The 18,737-nt window shown below is 39.1% G+C and overlaps 2 protein-coding genes across 4 annotated transcripts; one reads left to right on the top strand and one right to left on the bottom strand.

Annotated features, from left to right (window-relative positions):
- Positions 1-949: 949 nt before the first annotated feature.
- On the top strand, positions 950-12,337 carry ints8 (integrator complex subunit 8). 2 transcript variants are annotated; one of them, XM_039820494.1, is made up of 28 exons: positions 950-1,025; positions 1,949-2,087; positions 2,518-2,692; positions 3,063-3,203; positions 3,305-3,376; positions 3,578-3,629; positions 3,866-4,045; positions 4,295-4,402; positions 4,536-4,688; positions 4,887-4,987; positions 5,175-5,316; positions 5,859-5,929; positions 6,161-6,336; positions 6,481-6,611; positions 6,769-6,879; positions 7,217-7,421; positions 7,810-7,931; positions 8,507-8,691; positions 8,840-8,873; positions 8,958-9,017; positions 9,307-9,368; positions 9,461-9,579; positions 9,687-9,790; positions 10,926-10,976; positions 11,237-11,310; positions 11,394-11,458; positions 11,588-11,631; positions 12,134-12,337. In XM_039820494.1, exons 1-28 carry the CDS (start codon positions 960-962, stop codon positions 12,248-12,250), a joined length of 3,060 nt encoding a protein of 1,019 aa, XP_039676428.1. In that variant the 5' UTR covers positions 950-959; the 3' UTR covers positions 12,251-12,337. The 2 variants fall into 2 exon arrangements, with proteins under 2 accessions (XP_039676428.1, XP_039676429.1); XM_039820495.1 differs by having other exon boundaries at positions 990-1,127.
- Positions 12,319-18,365, bottom strand: LOC120571515 (G1/S-specific cyclin-E2-like). Of its 2 annotated transcripts, none has more exons than XM_039820496.1 (12): positions 18,274-18,365; positions 17,318-17,349; positions 17,137-17,194; positions 16,970-17,020; positions 15,924-16,057; positions 15,533-15,668; positions 14,961-15,107; positions 14,585-14,680; positions 14,340-14,474; positions 13,973-14,084; positions 13,309-13,466; positions 12,319-13,147 (listed from the first exon to the last, which is right to left on the bottom strand). In XM_039820496.1, the coding sequence occupies exons 2-12, from the start codon at positions 17,329-17,331 to the stop codon at positions 13,070-13,072; spliced, it is 1,119 nt and encodes a 372-aa protein (XP_039676430.1). In that variant the 5' UTR covers positions 17,332-17,349; positions 18,274-18,365; the 3' UTR covers positions 12,319-13,069. The 2 variants fall into 2 exon arrangements, with proteins under 2 accessions (XP_039676430.1, XP_039676432.1); XM_039820498.1 differs by lacking the exon at positions 18,274-18,365 and adding an exon at positions 18,188-18,265.
- Positions 18,366-18,737: the final 372 nt, after the last annotated feature.

The raw sequence follows: 18,737 nt of genomic DNA, 5'->3' as shown, positions 1-18,737 counted from the left end.
TTTTATGCAGTATGGCCCATTTCAGAAGCATATACTATATCATATTACTGGATTATTATTTGTGATGCATTAATGTGTTTATAATGTAAATATTGCAGCTGGTAAAAGTTTGGGCTCATTTTAATTACTCTGTACACTGCTGGGTATTTTAACCTGTAATAATATATCATAATGTATTAATTAATATTTTATATTAATAATCTGAATATGCAAAGTGACTAAAGCTGATAAATAAAGTGGATTAAAAATAATAATATTGGCTTCCAAAATAGGGACCTTAACGTTGGGTAATGCGCACAAACAAACTCAGAGCATAACCTCCCTCTCCATATGATAAATATCATAGACAGTATATAAGAAGATAAATATCAAAGACAGTATATAAGAAGATAAATATCAAAGACAGTATATAAGAAGATACATATCATAGACTGTATATAAGAAGATACATATCATAGACTGTATATAAGAAGATACATATCATAGACTGTATATAAGAAGATAAATATCATAGACAGTATATAAGAAGATAAATATCATAGACAGTACATAAGAAGATAAATACCATAGACAGTATATAAGAAGATAAATATCATAGACTGTATATAAGAAGATACATATCATAGACAGTATATAAGAAGATACATATCATAGACAGTATATAAGAAGATAAATATCAAAGACAGTATATAAGAAGATAAATATCATAGACAGTATATAAGAAGATAAATATCAAAGACAGTATATAAGAAGATAAATATCATAGACAGTATATAAGAAGATACATATCATAGACAGTATATAAGAAGATAAATATCATAGACAGTATATAAGAAGATAAATACCATAGACAGTATATAAGAAGATAAATATCATAGACTGTATATAAGAAGATAAATATCATAGACAGTATATAAGAAGATAAATATGCGCAAACATTGCGCAGTGTGTCCCTGGCCATGGCGACGAAGCGCAACCGGAACCGGAAATACACCGGCGAGATGTCGAAGGGCAGAATGAATTATGTGAGAAAGAAGCAGTCTGTGTAGCTGTTTCAGCTTTTAATTTTGAGATTTTTTTGTGTATATTTAGCATATATTTTCTTTTTGTTCATTTTTCCTTTTAAGGTAAGATAACCAGTCTCTCGGTGTCCGGCCCGGACTGTAGAGTTTTGCTAGTTAGCGAGAATATTAGCTCAAAACAACGTTAGCTCCGCAAACAACAGAGAATAGGTGAAATAGGTGCGCTTGATTTTAATACACTGGCAGCCTTGAGGCTCCTTGGTTCAGTAATGTCCCAACCATAAGTGTATTAAGAGAACGGTCCAAACTCTCTTTGTGGACAAGTTTTTAAAAACCCCGCCCTCTCGGGACTACACGTTAATCAGATTAAACCTCTTCTGGCCACTACAGAAAATGTATACAGTAAACTATCATTGCTCATCTATCTTTTTTTACAAACTTTGCGTTCATTTAATGGATTTATAATAAGTACGTAGAATAGCGCAAGTGTACTTGTTTACTTAATGTGCTTCTGTAACCACTTTTAATACTCATAATAATAAAAATATATGTAAATTTACAGAAAATAATCAGAATCAGGTTTATCGCCAAGTAGATTTTCATTTCCCTTGGTATTTACATGCGTAAGTGTCACAATGAACATGGTAGGATACAAGCGCAGGTTTTGTCAAGTCTGAGAAATATTTATGTTGACAAAGCTCCTCTAGAGAGCCAGACGAAATTACAGTTGACAATTAATACAGCGGTTTTCAGAGGCTTAATAGTACTCCCCCTGATGAGTAAACTGATCTTGTGTGTTAATATGATCTGCATTCATGTTTTTCCAGGACACTTAATTTCACACAATGTATCACACCTCTCAGTGTAGGTCACTATGATGCCTTAAAAGATAAACACATTTTCAAATCTTTGTCACTGTTCACCAGGGGAGGATGAGTGTGGAGACGGTGGACCGGGTGGCTGCTGTGATCAGCAGCCGGCCTAGCACGCCTCTTCAGACCTCCTGGTTTGAGTTCCTCCTGGACGGCAGCCTGCTGGAGAACCACCTGCAGAAGTCATACCCAGGTCAGCTCAGCGTTACTTATTATGTCTATTAAATTAAATTAAAATGCATAAATTAAAATGTATGCACTCATGACACTGCAACGTATTTAAAATGAATATATCTATATGTCATGCCTTGTGTTTGGTTATTGCATTAACATTTTGTTGTTGTATCCCTTCTCCTTTTCTTATGATTCTTAAAGTACATTTATAAGATAAAATGTATAAATTATTTCACTCTGCATTATAATTGTCCATTAAAAGAAATTGCACTGAACCATACTGTGATATTTGTTGTGCATCTAGAAAGTTTTATATACAAAATATTGTTGACTGTCAAAATCATAACAGTAGGCTATATATTTTTGATGGATGCTTATGAGGCAAGTTAATGAAAAGTGGGTCCACCATAAAAAATAATTAACCATTAATTGCGTGCGTGTTTCCACAGACCCGACGCCGGTGCAGCTGATCATCCAGTTCCTGGAGCAGGCATCCAAGCCCTCGGTGAACGAGCAGAATCAAGTGCAGCCTCCAGCAGACAACCGCAGGAACCGCACCCTGAAGCTGCTGGCACTAAAAGTAGCTGCCCACATGAAGTGGGATCTGGATGCTCTTGAGAAAGGGTAAGCGTGTAAGGCGCTTTAAACTTATAATGTGGAGGAAGTCAGTGTAACTTTTTTTTTTTTTTTTTTTTTTTTTTTTTTAAACCCTGTTCACTAAGTCAATTTGGAGGGTATAAAAGGGTTTCAGGGTCAATGCAATCAGTTTAGTTAAATGTCTGAAATTTGAGGTTGCAGGTTTTCACCCAATAATGCCTTGGCGTTCTGATATTCCAACATTTCAGTAGGGTAACTACGGCCTAATTACCTTAACAGAAAGACAGAATTATAATTTTAAAAATGTCTCAGCATGTCTTACATGTCTCTAATAATTGTTCTATCAAATCATACAGATGTTTGCATCATGTAATTATTTATCCTTCTTCATTGCCAGTTTGACCATTCCAGTATTAAATATGTTACTGAATGAACTCCTGTGTGTGAGCAAAGTGCCACCAGGGGTGAAACATGTGGACCTGGACCTGTCCACTCTGCCTCCGACCACAGCCATGGCTGTCATCATATACAACCGCTGGTGAGTGAAGAGCCACAAACTGAAGTAGTAAGAGAGCCTGGCTTGTCCACTGTGGATTCAAATGATTTCATTAATCACAAATAATCTTGTGTCTTTCAAAGGGCCATCAGAACCATCGTGCTGAGCAGCTTTCCAGAAAAACAGACAAAACCAGGACCTCACCAGATGAACATGTAAATGCTGTTCCTTCCTTTCCTGTTACCACCCTCTGATTTGGGATCAGCTAAAGTTGTTTACAGAGCAAATAAACTCCCAATGCTTATCTGAAACATCCAGGTCCAGTTTAAAAAATAAGAATATAGCTTTTAAGTACTCGTACTAGTTTGAATGGCATCAAGATGATCGTGAGTGAGTTGTCTTGTGGCCTCTCGTAGGTTAAGTATTGTGCAGCAGGAGAAAGAGATGACTGACAACATCCTTACTGTGGTGAGTACTCAGTGGACATCTTTGAGATTGTTGCCATGAAATATACTTCTTCGGACTATTGCTGATATAGATAAACATGTTATCCACATTTTGGTATGCCTGATCATTTTGATTTTGTAAGGTTTGGATGAACATATCGTTATATCACCTTTTCCAGTAATCCCTTTTTTGTCCCTGTCCACTATTTAAGAAATTGTCTAGTAGGTTAAATGCAATGTACTTTATTATGCCCTCAGCTGAAAGAGCAGGCTACGGACTCCATCAGCGTCCTGGAAGGAGCTCTGCAGCTGAAGAAAGACTTCTACGTTCACACCCTGAGGACTCTGGATCTGCTGGCTGCTGATGCTGCTGCGAACGGAGAGACCGAGTCCTCGACTGCAGGGCTTCGCATCAGCGCCGATGAGCTGCACTGTCAGGTTAGTGGACAGCACAGTGTTGTCTCAGATCACTCCGAGTACAATTCATCCAAATACATCCAATTATATCAACTATTGATTGGTTCAGGGAGCAATTGGAGAGTGTGTGCGGCAGAACAAATAGGATTTGTAAAACAAACCACAAAATGGGGAAACGAATGTCCAAAGTGTAATTTCTGTCAAAATGTAATAACATTTCTAGTGTGTTGAATCTAAAATTGGCCTAATGTTTTGTTTTTGGTGTTCCAGGTGCATTATGACTTGGGAGGGATTTTCTTCCAGCAAGGCTGCACAGACCAAACAGCCTATGAGAATGCCCGGGATCACTTCAGACAAACAAAGGAACTGTTAACAAAGGTAGATTTACTTGGTTATTACTTTACCATGTCCAGATTTGTCTTCTTTTAGTCCTGTAATGGCTGCAGTTTACCACCAGCAGAATTTGTGGATCTCAGTCATTTCTTATGTTTATGATACATTTATTTTTTAGCTGGACTCAACTGTTCATGTTCACCTGGATGAGAAACGTCTGGCTGGCTACTGGAACGCCTGCAAAGCTTTGACTGAAGACTGTGACCCGTCAGACTCCCAGAACACACCCTACAACCAGATCAACAGCCTGATCAGGGCGCGCAACTACCAGGTCAGAGCAGACGCTGCAGTAACTTTTAAAGCCAAAGATTTGTTTTTGTAAAAAATACACTTGGAACTACCTATAGTAATGCTCCAATTGAAACTGAATATAATGAGACATGCCAGAAAAGATGTATAACTGAATGAAGGTATTCAGCACTGTAAATCATGCGTAGTACTTTATATTGTGTATTCCTCTCTCTAACAGGCTGTCATCGAAGCCTTTATCAAAGACAACGTGAGCCGCAGTTTGCCAAACAACTTCAGACGGTCTGTTCTCAGGGAGTTCCTGTACAAAGTGCAACAAGGGTGAGACCACAATTCAATCCAAAAGTAATTCAAACAACAGTTTGCAGTGTGACAAAGCCTATAGATGTATAATATGTATTTAAACAAGGTACTGCTTCCATTGTATTTATTTACTTTATAGTGCAGACAGTCATTCTGAATATCTACAAACCATCTAGCCTACAACTTATTTCTTAACACTCTGCAGGGAATCGACCTTAGATGAGGTTTGCTACAAGCTGTGTGTTTGCAACGCCGTCCGAGATGCTTTGGAAGGAGAAGTCCTCAGTGTGCGTTTCCAGCAGCTCCTCCTCAAACCCAGTAAAAAGATGGTGGACTTCATTTTAGAGGTAATTTCTCACCTTCTTATGTCCCAAATAATTGTGTCATTGAAGATTTTTGCAGGAGTAATGAATGCTTGGGACATCCTAGAGCTTAAATGTACAAACCTCGGAAAACTCAAAGTATGTCTCAGATTTAAATCTGACTTGTTGTAACTAATGCAGCCATCCACCGTTTCTTTATTCTCTGATATCAACTGTTAGATAAAGCTCAAATTACCTTAAATAATATGCATATGTTGTACAATCCAATATCCCAACTGGTGGCAATGAAGCATCGAGCCTTCCGATTTAAGGAAAGAGGTTTGTGGGAGTTGTATGAAAATGTACAGGTGTCAGGATTGTTATTGAACTTTATCTATTGAAGTTAGAAATTGTATTTCCATAATAAAAACTAACACATGATTTTTAGGAAATTCTTTTCTTGAGGGGTATGAGCTGGGCTGAGGTTGGTGGAGTTCAACGTGTATCTGGGACTGACCTGAATTCTTCTCATGATGGTAAAATTGAAAGCTGCTGCTTGTTTGAATCCAGTATTCTTTGTCCTGCAGGTATGCACGCTTTCGCTGGAAAAGGGCCGTCAGTCTGAGACATCAAGAAGAAACATGGGTACTTTCATGAAGTGAGTAAGAGCAGAGGCTGAGTCATATTTATTATGCACTGATGTACTAGCTAAAGTGACAATAAAACATTTATTTAGTCCAAAGAAATAGCAGAACATACAGCTGGGTACAATGCAGATCACTGTGCAGTATCTTCTTCACATTCTGCATGAGCACTTAAACGGCACTGATTTGACATAAAATTGTTACTCTAATCATTTAATCTTTTAAATGAAACCGTTATCTTGCAGGACTCTGTGTGAAACCTTGGAAGAGCTGTCTCTGCTTTTTGTGGTGTCGTCTCATAAGCTCTTCATGGAGCTGTTGAAGGAGGAGGAGAGGAAGGTCCTGGTAGAGCAGCTGAGGAAGAGATCGACCACGATCAACCTCAGCGCCAAGCCTCTGCCTTCCTTCTATGACATTCCAGGTACCACACTGAGATTTTCTTGCCCATACTGTTCAGTGACATCCAGTGTATCCATTTCTTGTCCATCAAACTGCTGGTTATTGACAGGGAAGCTCTCAGTGGTATGTGTCAGTCTCTTAAAGTGTGTGACTTCATGCATTTCAGCATCAGCGAGTGTGAACATTGGGCAGCTGGAGCAGCAGCTCATCCTTTTACTGGAGCCACGCAGGATCAGACAGATCCTCGTGGAACTCCACGGCATGGCCGAACGGCCCTTCTGGAGGGTCAACAGTAAGGTCAGAGGTCAATTAAGAGTAGTAAACACCATGATTCACGAATTGCCCAAATGTAAGATGAACTTTACTTATTGCGGAAAATGTAATATACATTTTTCAGATATGATGAAATACACTCTGAAGTAATGGAAATGCCACTTTCTCTTTGTGTGTTCAGTGGGAAGTTCCTCCAGACTACATAAACGTGATCCTCGGCATTAAAGACAACCTGACAAAGGACCTGGTTTATATCCTCATGGCCAAAGGACTCCACTGCATATCAATAAAGGTCTGCTTACAGGATCAATGCTCAGAAATGTAACTTACCTGTAAAAAATAAACTTTACTGCCCTAATTAAGCAGCGATCGGTGAAGAATATTTGAGCTCTGTCTTGAGGAACAGTGTGCTGACTACTTTATTCGACAGGATTCAATGTGTGAAATAAGCTTGTCCAACTTTATTAACAGTAAAGAATACCAAATGGTTAGTCACAATTATTTAAAACCCTTACTAAGGACATCAAAAAGTGGTACATCCAATTTATGACCATAACAGTTACAAGCAGTAAGAATCTGTTAAAAGTAGAGATGTTAACTATTTGGATCATGTTTTCCTGTCGTCTCAGGACTTTGCCCATGCACGGCAGCTTTTCTCAGCCTGCCTGGAGCTTGTTACCGAGTTCTCCCCAAAGCTGAGGCAGGTGATGCTGAACGAGATGCTGCTGCTGGAGGTCCGTGCACACGAGACAATGGCGGCCGACGGCAGCAAGGAGCGGCCGCCCTCCGACCTGGTCAGCAGGGTCAGAGGATACCTGGAGATGAGGATTCACGGTGAGTGGATGGAAACAATGTGGAGATGTTACCTGGGCTTAAGCCTGTAATCTGTTTTAAGTTTTCTGGCAAAAGAAACATGTAAGACATTCTGGATACACTCCAATATTAAGATTGTACCCTATCTATGTGAGTAGCATCACAACTTGCTCACCATAGATTGATACTGCAGGGGAATAAGGCATCCTTTTATAAAGTTTGGACATTTTAGACAACAAAAAAAAACCACCACACCTGCTCTATTTATAATATTGTTTGTATTATGGACTGTACAAAAGCCAAAAGCTGTTTCTAAAATTTTAACGCTTCTCTCACAAACCTAAAACACTGTAATACAACATCAGCATACACTTTACAGGTGCACTAAATGATGGGTCTTTGTCTTTAGATCTGCCTCTGCGTCAGGTGGTAGGAAAGGAGTGTGTCGCTTTCATGTTGAACTGGAGGGAGAACGATTACCTGACTCTGCAGGTGCCACCATCTCTGGTCATGAACAACCCATACATCAAGGTAAAAAGTCTGTTGTTCAACGCTCTTCTGCCTCATTTTAGCAGTTACCGTACACAGATGTTCTCATTGTCTCTTACAGTACACTGTTCCAAGAAGACCATGACATTTATGTAGGTAATAAAATAGTTAAAGATGTCTGCTATTTTATTGCTATTGGTTACCCTGAAAACTTTGTCAGGTGGACATAAACAAGGCTCCATATTGATAATAATTTTGCTCCATGTGTGCTAAATGCACAACAACTTTTTATAAGGTGATACCATGTCAATGTTGTGCATACAGCTTCTCTTGCTGCCCCAAAGTGCCCAAAAAAATCATTTACTTCAGGTTTAAGCCATATGTTTAATATAGAGAGACAAGCTCAAAGTGTTATTAAATGCCTGTACCACTGCAATAGAAATATTCTATAATTGTTGAAGTATTGTGCATTGTTTTATACACATTAGAAATATTTCTTACCTTTTGGAAACAAAGACTTTGTAATGATGAACCCTCCACTGGATCTTGGATGGTTTGAACGGCCAGGACTGCTGTGGTTTTCGCTTTTTAAAGTCCCCTCTCTTTCCTTCTGATAGCTGGGTCAGCTCCTGGCTTCAACGTGCAAAGAGCTCCCAGGTCCTAAAGAGTGTCGGCGCACAGCCAAGGAGCTGTGGGATGTGGTGGTTCAGATCTGCAGCGTGTCCATCCAGCACAAGAGGAACCACGACGGCAGAGTGGGCCTCATCAAACATAGAGAGTCCTCTATGGGCATCCTGCACCGGTACGCTGCAAACATGCCTACTACCACCTGAGATTTTGAAATAATGCAGAGCAAGAGCATCACCGTACAATTATACGCTGTATATAAGCACACACAGGTGGAAGAGTCATGCTCATTCTGTTGTATTTTCATTGTCTAACCCATTTAGGAGCAAATTCATCACTTTCATCAAGAAAATTAGAGTAAGTATTCAATAAACTAAACTTCAACCCCCTGTGAATACATTAAATTTACATTAATTGAGGCTATTATCTTATGTCTCACAGGAGCCGCTGGTGCTGACAACTCTTATCTCACTGTTTGTGAGGCTCCACAGCATAGTGCGGGTATGTGTCTAATTTGAGCTATTAGATTGTTGGATTTTCCACACTGTAAGCACACTGTAGAGTCTCACATAGGTTGTGTGGTAGTAGGATTATCTCACAGTAAAACAAGGGGAAATAAACAGCTGGCTAACATGAAAAAAATTGCTTTAATCTTGCAGTAAGTGTACAAAAACCATAGTACGATGGTAGGTTTTGTTGCAGTTTCAGTCTGGACACAGTCTCTGCCGTGCTTATCGCAGTCAGCTATCTGAATCTCTGATGGGTAACCATCTGTTTTCTCTTTCTTTAGGATGATATTGTAAATGAAGTGACCGCAGAACACCTCTCCATCTGGCCATCTACTCTTCCAAAGTAAGAACTTTTTGTTGCTTAATGAAATATTTGAATATGTCTCAAACCAAGCCACTAAATCTGACAATGATGTTTGTGTGTGTGTCGACCAGCATACAGGCAGTAGACGTGGAAGCTGTGGCTGTGACGGTCAAAGAGCTGGTGTCCTATGCCCTCACCCTGAATCCTAATAACCAGTCGTGGCTCATTACACAGGCAGATATCTACTTTGGTGAGAAACTAAACTGCTTAGTTTTCGACAACAATTCAGGGAAAGTATAAACCGTGTTACCCTTATCACAGTGACTGAAGCCTTCTTGTTTGTCTCACGGGTTGCAGTGACCAATCAATACTCGGCTGCACTGAACCTTTACCTCCAGGCCGGAGCTGTGTGCTCGGACTTCTTCACCAAAGCTGTTCCCCCTGACGTCTACTCCGACCAGGTAGATCACACAGGTTACTCACAAAACTACAAACTAAATGACTACAAACGATTATATATTTTCTTTTTAATCAAATCCAGATTAATTTAAAATGACTTTCTACAGTTGAATAATAAGTGAATTACAATAATGTATGTATGTAACTCATTGCCAGACCTTCCTCCACTGCGCTGCGGAGGAGGGTCTAGGTAGTCCACACAGCAGTTTGGGATGGGAGAAAAACCTGCCCTGGTTTATTGGCATTTCTTTAAAGTGCTCATATTATGCTCATTTTCAGCTTCATAATTGTATGTAGAGGTTGTACCAGAATAGGTTTACATGGTTTAATTTTCAAAAAACACCATATTTTTGTTGTACTGCACATTGCTGCAGCTCCTCTTTTCACCCTGTGTGTTGAGCTCTCCGTTTTAGCTACAGAATGAGGCATCTCACTTCTGTTCCATCTTTGTTGGGAGTCGCACATGTGCAGTACCTAGGTAAGGACTACTAGCCAGTCAGAAGCAGAGTATGAGGGCGTGCCACGCTAGCAGCTAGGCGAGCATTATAACGTGTGTTACAAAGTGACCACGAACATCTCTGAAGTAAAGGCTGGACTACAATAGAGCTGTTTGGAGCAGTTGGTGAACAGTGTTTTCTGTTGGACATGGTAAGTCCTTTTGGGGTGGACTTTGGGCTTTTTCACTTTGTAAACCTAGAACGTGCACAAAAAAGATATATATAACACAATAAAGGAAAGGGAATAAGCTAAAAAGCATAATATGAGCACTTTAAACCAATCACAATTATTTTGGGCGATGCTAAGCGCCGAGCGGAGCCACCGTGCTGCTGCAAAATAGCCTCGGGAAGGAACTTGTTTTGGTGGAACGTGTGTACGTTCAAAAGTTGTTTTAGTCGGGCAACAGAAAACTCCGATTGGACAGATAGTCTAGCTAGCTGTCTGGATTTACCCTGCAGAGATCTGAGGAGCAGTTAACCAGAGTCCTCACATCTCAGTCAGAGCTTAAAATGCCAACACAGAGAAAGAGGAAGTAACGGACAAAAGAGGGACATCCGTCAGAATTTCCGTCAGAACGAGAACAATCCTGGAAGTGGAACGTGATGGATAGAGACTAACAACACTGACTGGTGTTTGCAGGTCCTGAAGAGGATGATCAAATGCTGTTCAATGATGAACTGCCACACTCAGGTCAGAGGGTCAATGCAGTTGCCCTTTTCTTTCTTTTTTTTAATTGCAAGTGCTAATCACAATGCTGTCTCAATGTCCTGATGGTGAAATAGTTTCTAAAAAATGTCAAAGTAACTGCATAAATACCTCTCAGGTTTTATTACACTTACAGTGTAATGCTAAATGTTTGTTTTGACATGCTGCAGTACATTTTTTTTAACAGAATCAGCAAATTTCACGATTTTTCTGTGTTCAACTAGTTTCTCTCTCATCCTCATTAGGTTGCTGTTCTCTGTCAGTTTCTTCGAGAGGTGGACTACATGACGGCATTTAAAGCTCTTCAAGAACAGAACAGGTACGGTACGACATGACCTGACACAGCCAACAGCCAGACCAACAGCACTATTCTGAACATCTTTTATCTTCTTTCATCACCAGTCACGATGCCATGGACTCATTCTATGACTACATCTGGGACGTCACCATCCTGGAATACCTCACACGTATCCTTTTGATTTGTATTTTTAGGGCAAATACAGACCTTGAGAAAACTAGCTTATATCATACAGTTATACTTTTGCAAAAACAAGCCATGCAAATAACATTTTGTTCTTCCTTGACCGTACTTTCAGATATTCACCACAAACGGGGCGAGACTGAGAAGAGGCAAATAGCGGTAAAACCTGTTCTTGCACCAAGATAAAATAAACTGCTATTCTACCTCTAAAATTAAAAAGGTTACATCTATCATGTTAAATGTGTATATAGTAAGTCTTGTCGCTATCATTTTGATAACCAATCAAAATGGCAATTTTTCATGACCTAACGAGTGTTAGGTCATGTTTTTTTTGTTTAGTTTAATGTTCTCAGCTCTTATAGAAACATTCAATCCTTCGTTTTCTTTGAAATTCCTCCACAAAGGTTTAGTGTTCACTCATCGGTGACATGATAGTAGCCCAGTGAGAATTCATTTGGTGACCTTAACCATAGCAAGCTTAGAAAGGGCCAAATGTGGTTGAACAGTGAGTTTGACATTAACAGCGGTTTCATAACTAGGCTTTTAAAATGTTGAAAGTGATTTTTTTTTTTCTTCTTCTCAACCAAATCAAATAACATACATATCTTCAAGTCTACGCTTAATAAGAGGCTGCAGTAGTTTAACTCTTGTCGTTTCTCAGATAAAAGCGATCGGACAGACGGAGTTGAACACCAGTAACCCAGAGGAAGTGCTGCAGCTAGCTGCACAGAAGAGGAAGAAGAGATTCCTGCAGGCGATGGCCAAACTGTATTTCTAGAAAACATGTGAACCACAGTTAGACTTTAGGTGGGTGGGAATGTAGATTTTATTTTGTGGTAAAAAATAAACTTCTAAAATAAATACAGTTGCTCATTTTTACACTTGTAATCATTTGAAATGATTATTTAAAAAAATAAAGCATTGACTATCCATAGTCCTGAGTTACACAAACAATGGCTGGTTTACAACAACATGGCACAGCTCGCTGAGAAACACTGAAGAGTATGCCCTTTATTCAGCCACTGCTTTTGACGCATGACTCAGATTTCATGAAAAGGTGCATACTTGTACTGAACAGTGTTTCTGAGTTACCTTTCACAGATTAGCTGACAGGTGAAATAGCTGCAGTAAACTCATTTTTCAACATGTATTTTAAAAAAAACACTTCAACTGACCCTGAAGCAGTATTCAGATTCTGATGTAAACATATTTAATATGCTACAGAAGTAAACAATTGCACATTACTTTCAGTAATAGAACATCATTTTCAAGAAATGACACCTGACACTTTAAAAACATTTCTTTTCTCAATTAAAGCACCCAGTTGCTAGAATCAGCTAAAAATCATGAAAAAAAAAAGCTTTGGCCAAGATTTAAGTCTTTTAAAGATTATCCTGGATATTGCATTCAGTGACAATTTCACATCAGCAGGCATGACATAAAATCCCATACTGTACAAACTCCGTATTCCAGTCAACAGTAGTTCCCCCCCCCCCCACTGGTTAGGAGCCGATTCCAGTTAACGAGACTGTCTTAGTGGGACCTTAACCCGGTGTCTTCTTTGTTCACATTCACCTCAGAGTCTTCCTCTTGTGGTTCAGCGTGTGCAGGTTTTCTCTGTGCTGTTGGGAGGAGTGAGGAACTGTCTGTTCACCTCCTTTTGACTGACGTCCTCCTAAAATAAGACATGTTGAAAGTCGGGAACCAATGAAATGGCAGCATCGGCAAATATTGAATAAGTATTTATTATGGCGGTTCTTATTTAGATCATGCCATAATAAATTCATTCCAAACAGTACAGCTAACTGTTCAGTACAAGTATAAGAAAATACAAACCAGCATGGTCAGATAGTCTGTGTGCGTCTGGATGTTGGGTCTGTCTTCTTTCTTTATCCCGACAAAATCCCTCAGCGTCGCTTTGCCAAACAATCCCACCGACTCCACAAAGGGGGCCATCCAGTTCACACACAGCTGGATGACGTCTTTCGACAGACCTGAGCACAAAAAACAAAACAAAAAAACATGTTTACATGTAGGGAGTAACCTTGCTGTGGTTGACACTGCAGTTCAGACCATGAATCATGGTTTTTAATAACAGCTCAGTAGGGGTGGGCGATATGGAGAAAATATCACGATATTTGACCAAATACCTCAATACCGCAACAATATTGTAGGGTTGACCATTGGTGCTTTCACAAAATATTTAAACAGATTTTTGATAAATAATCATCAGTAATGTGGATATAATGACAAAGTGGGTAAAGGCAAATAATAGAACAGTTACAACAGTCTAGTAAATTCAGAAATGACATCACTTTACTGTAATGCAGCCTTTAAAACCAGGAAATGACAACATTTATGCTATATTAGGATATCCAAAATCTAAGACGATATCTAGTCACTCACTTGTCCAATTTCCATCCCATCAAGCTCATACTCTGCGTTTGACAGATTGTCCCATTTGTATCTACATTATACTCGTAATAATCCCAAATCTTACTTGAAACCTTTTCAGCCGTTTCAGGTCCAATGAAATGGCTCAGGACTGAGGCAGCCAACACTCGATACTCAAAGTCAAGAGAGTTTATGTTGAGGATACACAGGTCTAAAAGCTGAAAAAGTCAAAAAGACAGAAGACAAACCGCCTTAGACATAGACCAGACTTGAACTGAATAAGCTCTCATACAGTAGGTTACCATGGTCATGGTAGTAAGGTCTTACAACAGAATGAAATCCAGTAAAACAGCCCTGACAGAAAAGCCCTTTGTGAAATATTATTTTGTTGTTGTGGTGACTATGTCAGAAGGTTTTTAAGTTTGTGTCAGTTATATTAAGCTTAATAAGACAAGTCCCGTCCAAACACCTACAAGTGCCATTTGTACATAAGCCTCCTGCGGAAACTGTGGCTGCAGCAGGTCAGAGTCGCGGTTCATCGATGCCATCTGGAAGTAAAGCTTCAGCCAAGACACGGCTGTTTCAGGACAAAGGTTCCAATGCAATGCCTGTACAAGATATGTAAAAAGTAGAATTATGTGAAAATCAAAGCCTTCTTATTGATTATTTATTAAGAATAAGGAGTCAAAACATGGCTGCACTTGTACTGTAACATTACCTTCAAAATGATTATCTCCATTTGAATGATCTCTTCTTCATAGTATGTTCCCGCAGTCATATAAGCCATCTGTGAGAGCTTTGGAGGAGATGCTTCCTACAAGGAAAGAATGTAGCGCCATATGCATTAGAAATGGGACTGTGTGCACTGTTGCCATCAAGCAAATTAAATACCTCCGGACCAATGAGCTTGTTAAAACACCCAAATATAAAAAAGTTTCTCAACTGGCTGCTGGGCATTTTGCACCAAATAGGCAAAAATTAAAGTATGTTAAGACATGTTTAAGTGCAAGTTGGGTTCTCACAGTGCTGCACACTTTAATTTAGTTTGAATGATTTGGGAAAAATGAGACCTGATCCATCCCTTTGTTCCTTACCTCCATCTTTGCTGCAATAAAAAGACAAGTTATCCCAATGAGCTGCAGCATGCCCTTCTCAATGTTGTTCTGCGTTAACATGAACCGGTCGAAGTAGTCCTGGGCCAAATAGAACGTCTGCCGGTGAAGAGTATAGGCCTCACTCACCTGGTTACATCAATGACAAATAAAATGATTACATTGTTTTATAGTAATATTTCTCAGTTTTTCATCTTTTGTTCATTGAACTGGAAAAGCTGACAAAATGTTTTAGCAGCCTGATGTTTCAATTTAATTTAGTGTTAAGATAAGAAACCAGGCTTGTGCCAATTACGTAAAACCTCATGGATGAATATAGGTTAAACAGGAAATACAGCTAATTTGGTTAGAAGTTTGTACATTGCTATTCATGCATTTACAACAATGTGACCCTAAAAGGATTTTAAACTGCTACTACACCACACACACACACAATGTTGTAAAGTAGTCAACAATACACAGAAATCTCAAAGATGTTAAACTGAAAAGCAAAGATGAATGTAGGAATGAAATACATTTTCTTTTTCTTTAATGAGATGCAGTTGAAGACGCACCTCAATTAACCAGTCGAGGAGAATGGATCTCATTCTGGGTTGTATTGTCGGGTGTTTCTGCATGAAGCTCTTGCTGTGTCTGTAATTCTGCTCCCTGCCGACCATCTTCAACCACACATCTTCAGGAGATCCCCATCTGTAACATGCAGACAAATAGAGCTGCAACAATTAGTCAATAATCAAATCAGATGGAAATTAAATCAGCAACTATTTTTGACCATTTGATTGTTTAACTTTTAAAAATGTGAGAATTCTGGTGTTTTTCTTGGTCTTAATTACAGTAAATTGAATACATTTGGGTTTTGGATGACTATATTAAACTGTCTGGCAGAGGATATCCGCAAGAGATAATTCTGGGTCAAACCATGGCTGAATAATAATTGACAATCACCCAAGATGAGGCAAAGGTGACGGCCGAATCAAGGAAGATGGGGATGTGAGAACTGCATCACAGTCGACCCCGACTCCCTTCTCAGAAGTCTCGAGAATACAAGGCTTGGCAGCTCCTTCAAGTACCAGCTGGTTCTGAAATGGAAAGGAGAACTTAATGCAACGTATGTGTTTGTAAACTAAGAGCTATTAACAGGACAGGATATTTCTGTTGTGTTGATTTTAAAAACTTGAAAATGAGGGACATGTTTTTTAGCCTTCTCTTGACCTGAGGGGTGGCCATACAGCTCAATGAGATGACACAAGTTGGGGTTTTGGGGGTGGTGGGTTAGAGGGCTTTGGCTCTTTGTGACATTATTCTTTGACTATTATTTTGGTTCTATGAATTTCCAATGGTACGCTTTTCTCCTTATTTTACTTAAAAGTGCACAGGTTTATTTAGTCAGAGAGACTTGGCTACACTCTCACATATACTACTGTCCTAAAGAGTATTCATATTTATACCACTGTCTCGATGTACACATCAGATCTATAGCATATACACCGTATTCATATCATACCCCCAGCTGTTTGTTCTGTATACAACAGTGTACTGTAGTATTTTTGTACACTCTTACACTATGTTCTATACTTATACCTGCACTGATTACTATGTTCATACTGTATTTATTGTACTAAGGGTATTCATACCCCTGTTATTTTCATTCTTAACTTATTTGTATGAAATATTATATCTTTTTTCCCCAATTATGCCTGCAGAGTGCCTTCTACTTTTGATATTGAAATCTTTTTTATTTTGATTGTATTTTTGTTTGATATTTCACTTTATACTCAGGTCTCACTTGCAAATGAGATCTTGATCTCAATGAGATTTCCCGATTAAATAAAGTATACATATATTCTGTGTACTGTATACTCTGTACATGACTGCTTTTTGCACATTTGATTCGTTGCTAAACTGGATTTCTCTCAGCACCTGAACTCTGTACAAAGACAATAAAGTTTAATCTAATGATCTGACCTAACTGAGGTAAGAAAGGGACATACCTGCTCACACTGCAGCTTTGACAGGGGCTGAATCTTTTTTCTGTTGCTTTGCTGAAAAGAAAAGTTTTTATAAGTTGCATGTCAGACCATCTAGCTAGTAAATGATGGTCTATATATAATCACTGATTAAAGCTGTACTGTATCCTCCTAAATTAATGGTTTGTTACCTTAGTTGCTTTGCCTTTCGACCCTGGAGCATTTTCAGATCTTTTCAGCAGGCGACCACTGCAAAAAATAAATAAAAAAAGAATCAAACTGAACTCAACATAGAGTTTGAGATTTGACAAAAGGAGCAACAACAAATCAAGATACAGTAATAATTCATATAGCAACCAAAGAGGCCATTACCTTTGTCTAGACATGGTTGTAACTGCTTCCGTCTGTAAAAAAAACAAACAAAACAATTTAGAAGATATTTAGTGTTTGTCAACAAACAAAACCAAAACGTCAGCCCTCGGGTTGAAACGGTTAACAACCAGCTGTAGCTATCTTGCACAAAACATACTTCCATTCAAAACCAAGACCGATAAACACACATCGTTTCAGGAATTATACCTTAGCATACGCGCCAACATTATTAATGGGCGCGTAAGGTATATGACCCACACTCTGCAGCCACCGCCCGCGAAACAAGACGTTGCTGCTTAAACTTTAATCTAGCTATATCACGATATAGCCTCACTTTATGGCATAAAGATCCTGCAGTTGCATGAGACAAAACGACCGTGGACAGCACAAAGAGACCTGCAGTGAAAGCCCCCCCCCCCTCCCCAAATGCTACAACTGCTCTAACAACACCAAGGCCCAGGGAGGACATTTTGAGCCAAATACCACTGATAAAATAGTTTGAATTCAACACTAACGTTAACAAAAAAAACCATACGATCACTTAGGATTACACTTTCAAACCGTTATGGTTTCTAATATCATTTCTGTGCCATGAGCGGTTAGTTTAATCACGATTCAGAGATGCATTATCATCAGGTGACCGAACAAGGAACAGAGTGCAACAACTCAAAAGCTGCAAACTCTGCCTTCTCCAATACCTAAACCAGTCATTGCTGTCAAACAGACCATTTTATCTAGCTAGTGTTAGCGAACTTTGACGCTAGCTTGCTGAAACTCAAACACTACAAGCTCGACATCGACCGCGTTTACAAACATATCAGCAAAATAACAAACAAACTGCTGCTGCAGTTGGAGCACAAGACTACACACCTCCACCTGACTTAGCTACTTGGGAATGATTCAGAACTGCAAAAGTAAACTACTTAGCTAGCTAACTCTACGTGTTCGCAGCTTACCCTCCCTGGTTCCGAGCCCAAATTAAACTTCTTTCCAGTTGGCGCTCGCGCCAACAAATTAGCATTTGCGGCACATTGCGCATGTGTATAAATACTCCCAACCGGAGGTTAGAAAATATTAACATTTAACTAGCTAAAAGGCGAGTAACCATAGTTTGCTCGATGCGCTCCCGTTGTTTTATGTATTCCCTTTGTTTTACTTTCAATCACCTTAACGTTTCGATGGATCGAGTTTGTTCTTTAACCATAACGCGAACTAAATTAACTAGCTAGCTAACCTAAATAGAGATACAGTCATTTTTAATGAAGCTGAATGGTCTTTACTAAAATCAGATGTTTGTTGTTAGTATTTTTGAAGCTTAATTGTTATAGAAAGGTCTAAAAATGACATAAATCTTAAATTAACTTCGTCATTCTTACAGTAGTATTTCCGGATAGCCAGAGGTGGGCGGAGCTATAGAACC

This window comes from Perca fluviatilis, chromosome 13 (assembly GCF_010015445.1).
Source record: "Perca fluviatilis chromosome 13, GENO_Pfluv_1.0, whole genome shotgun sequence".
In the NCBI taxonomy this organism is placed as follows: Eukaryota; Metazoa; Chordata; class Actinopteri; order Perciformes; family Percidae; genus Perca; species Perca fluviatilis.
Note: the sequence above shows the minus strand (reverse complement) of the source record. Positions and strands in the feature narration are given on the sequence as shown.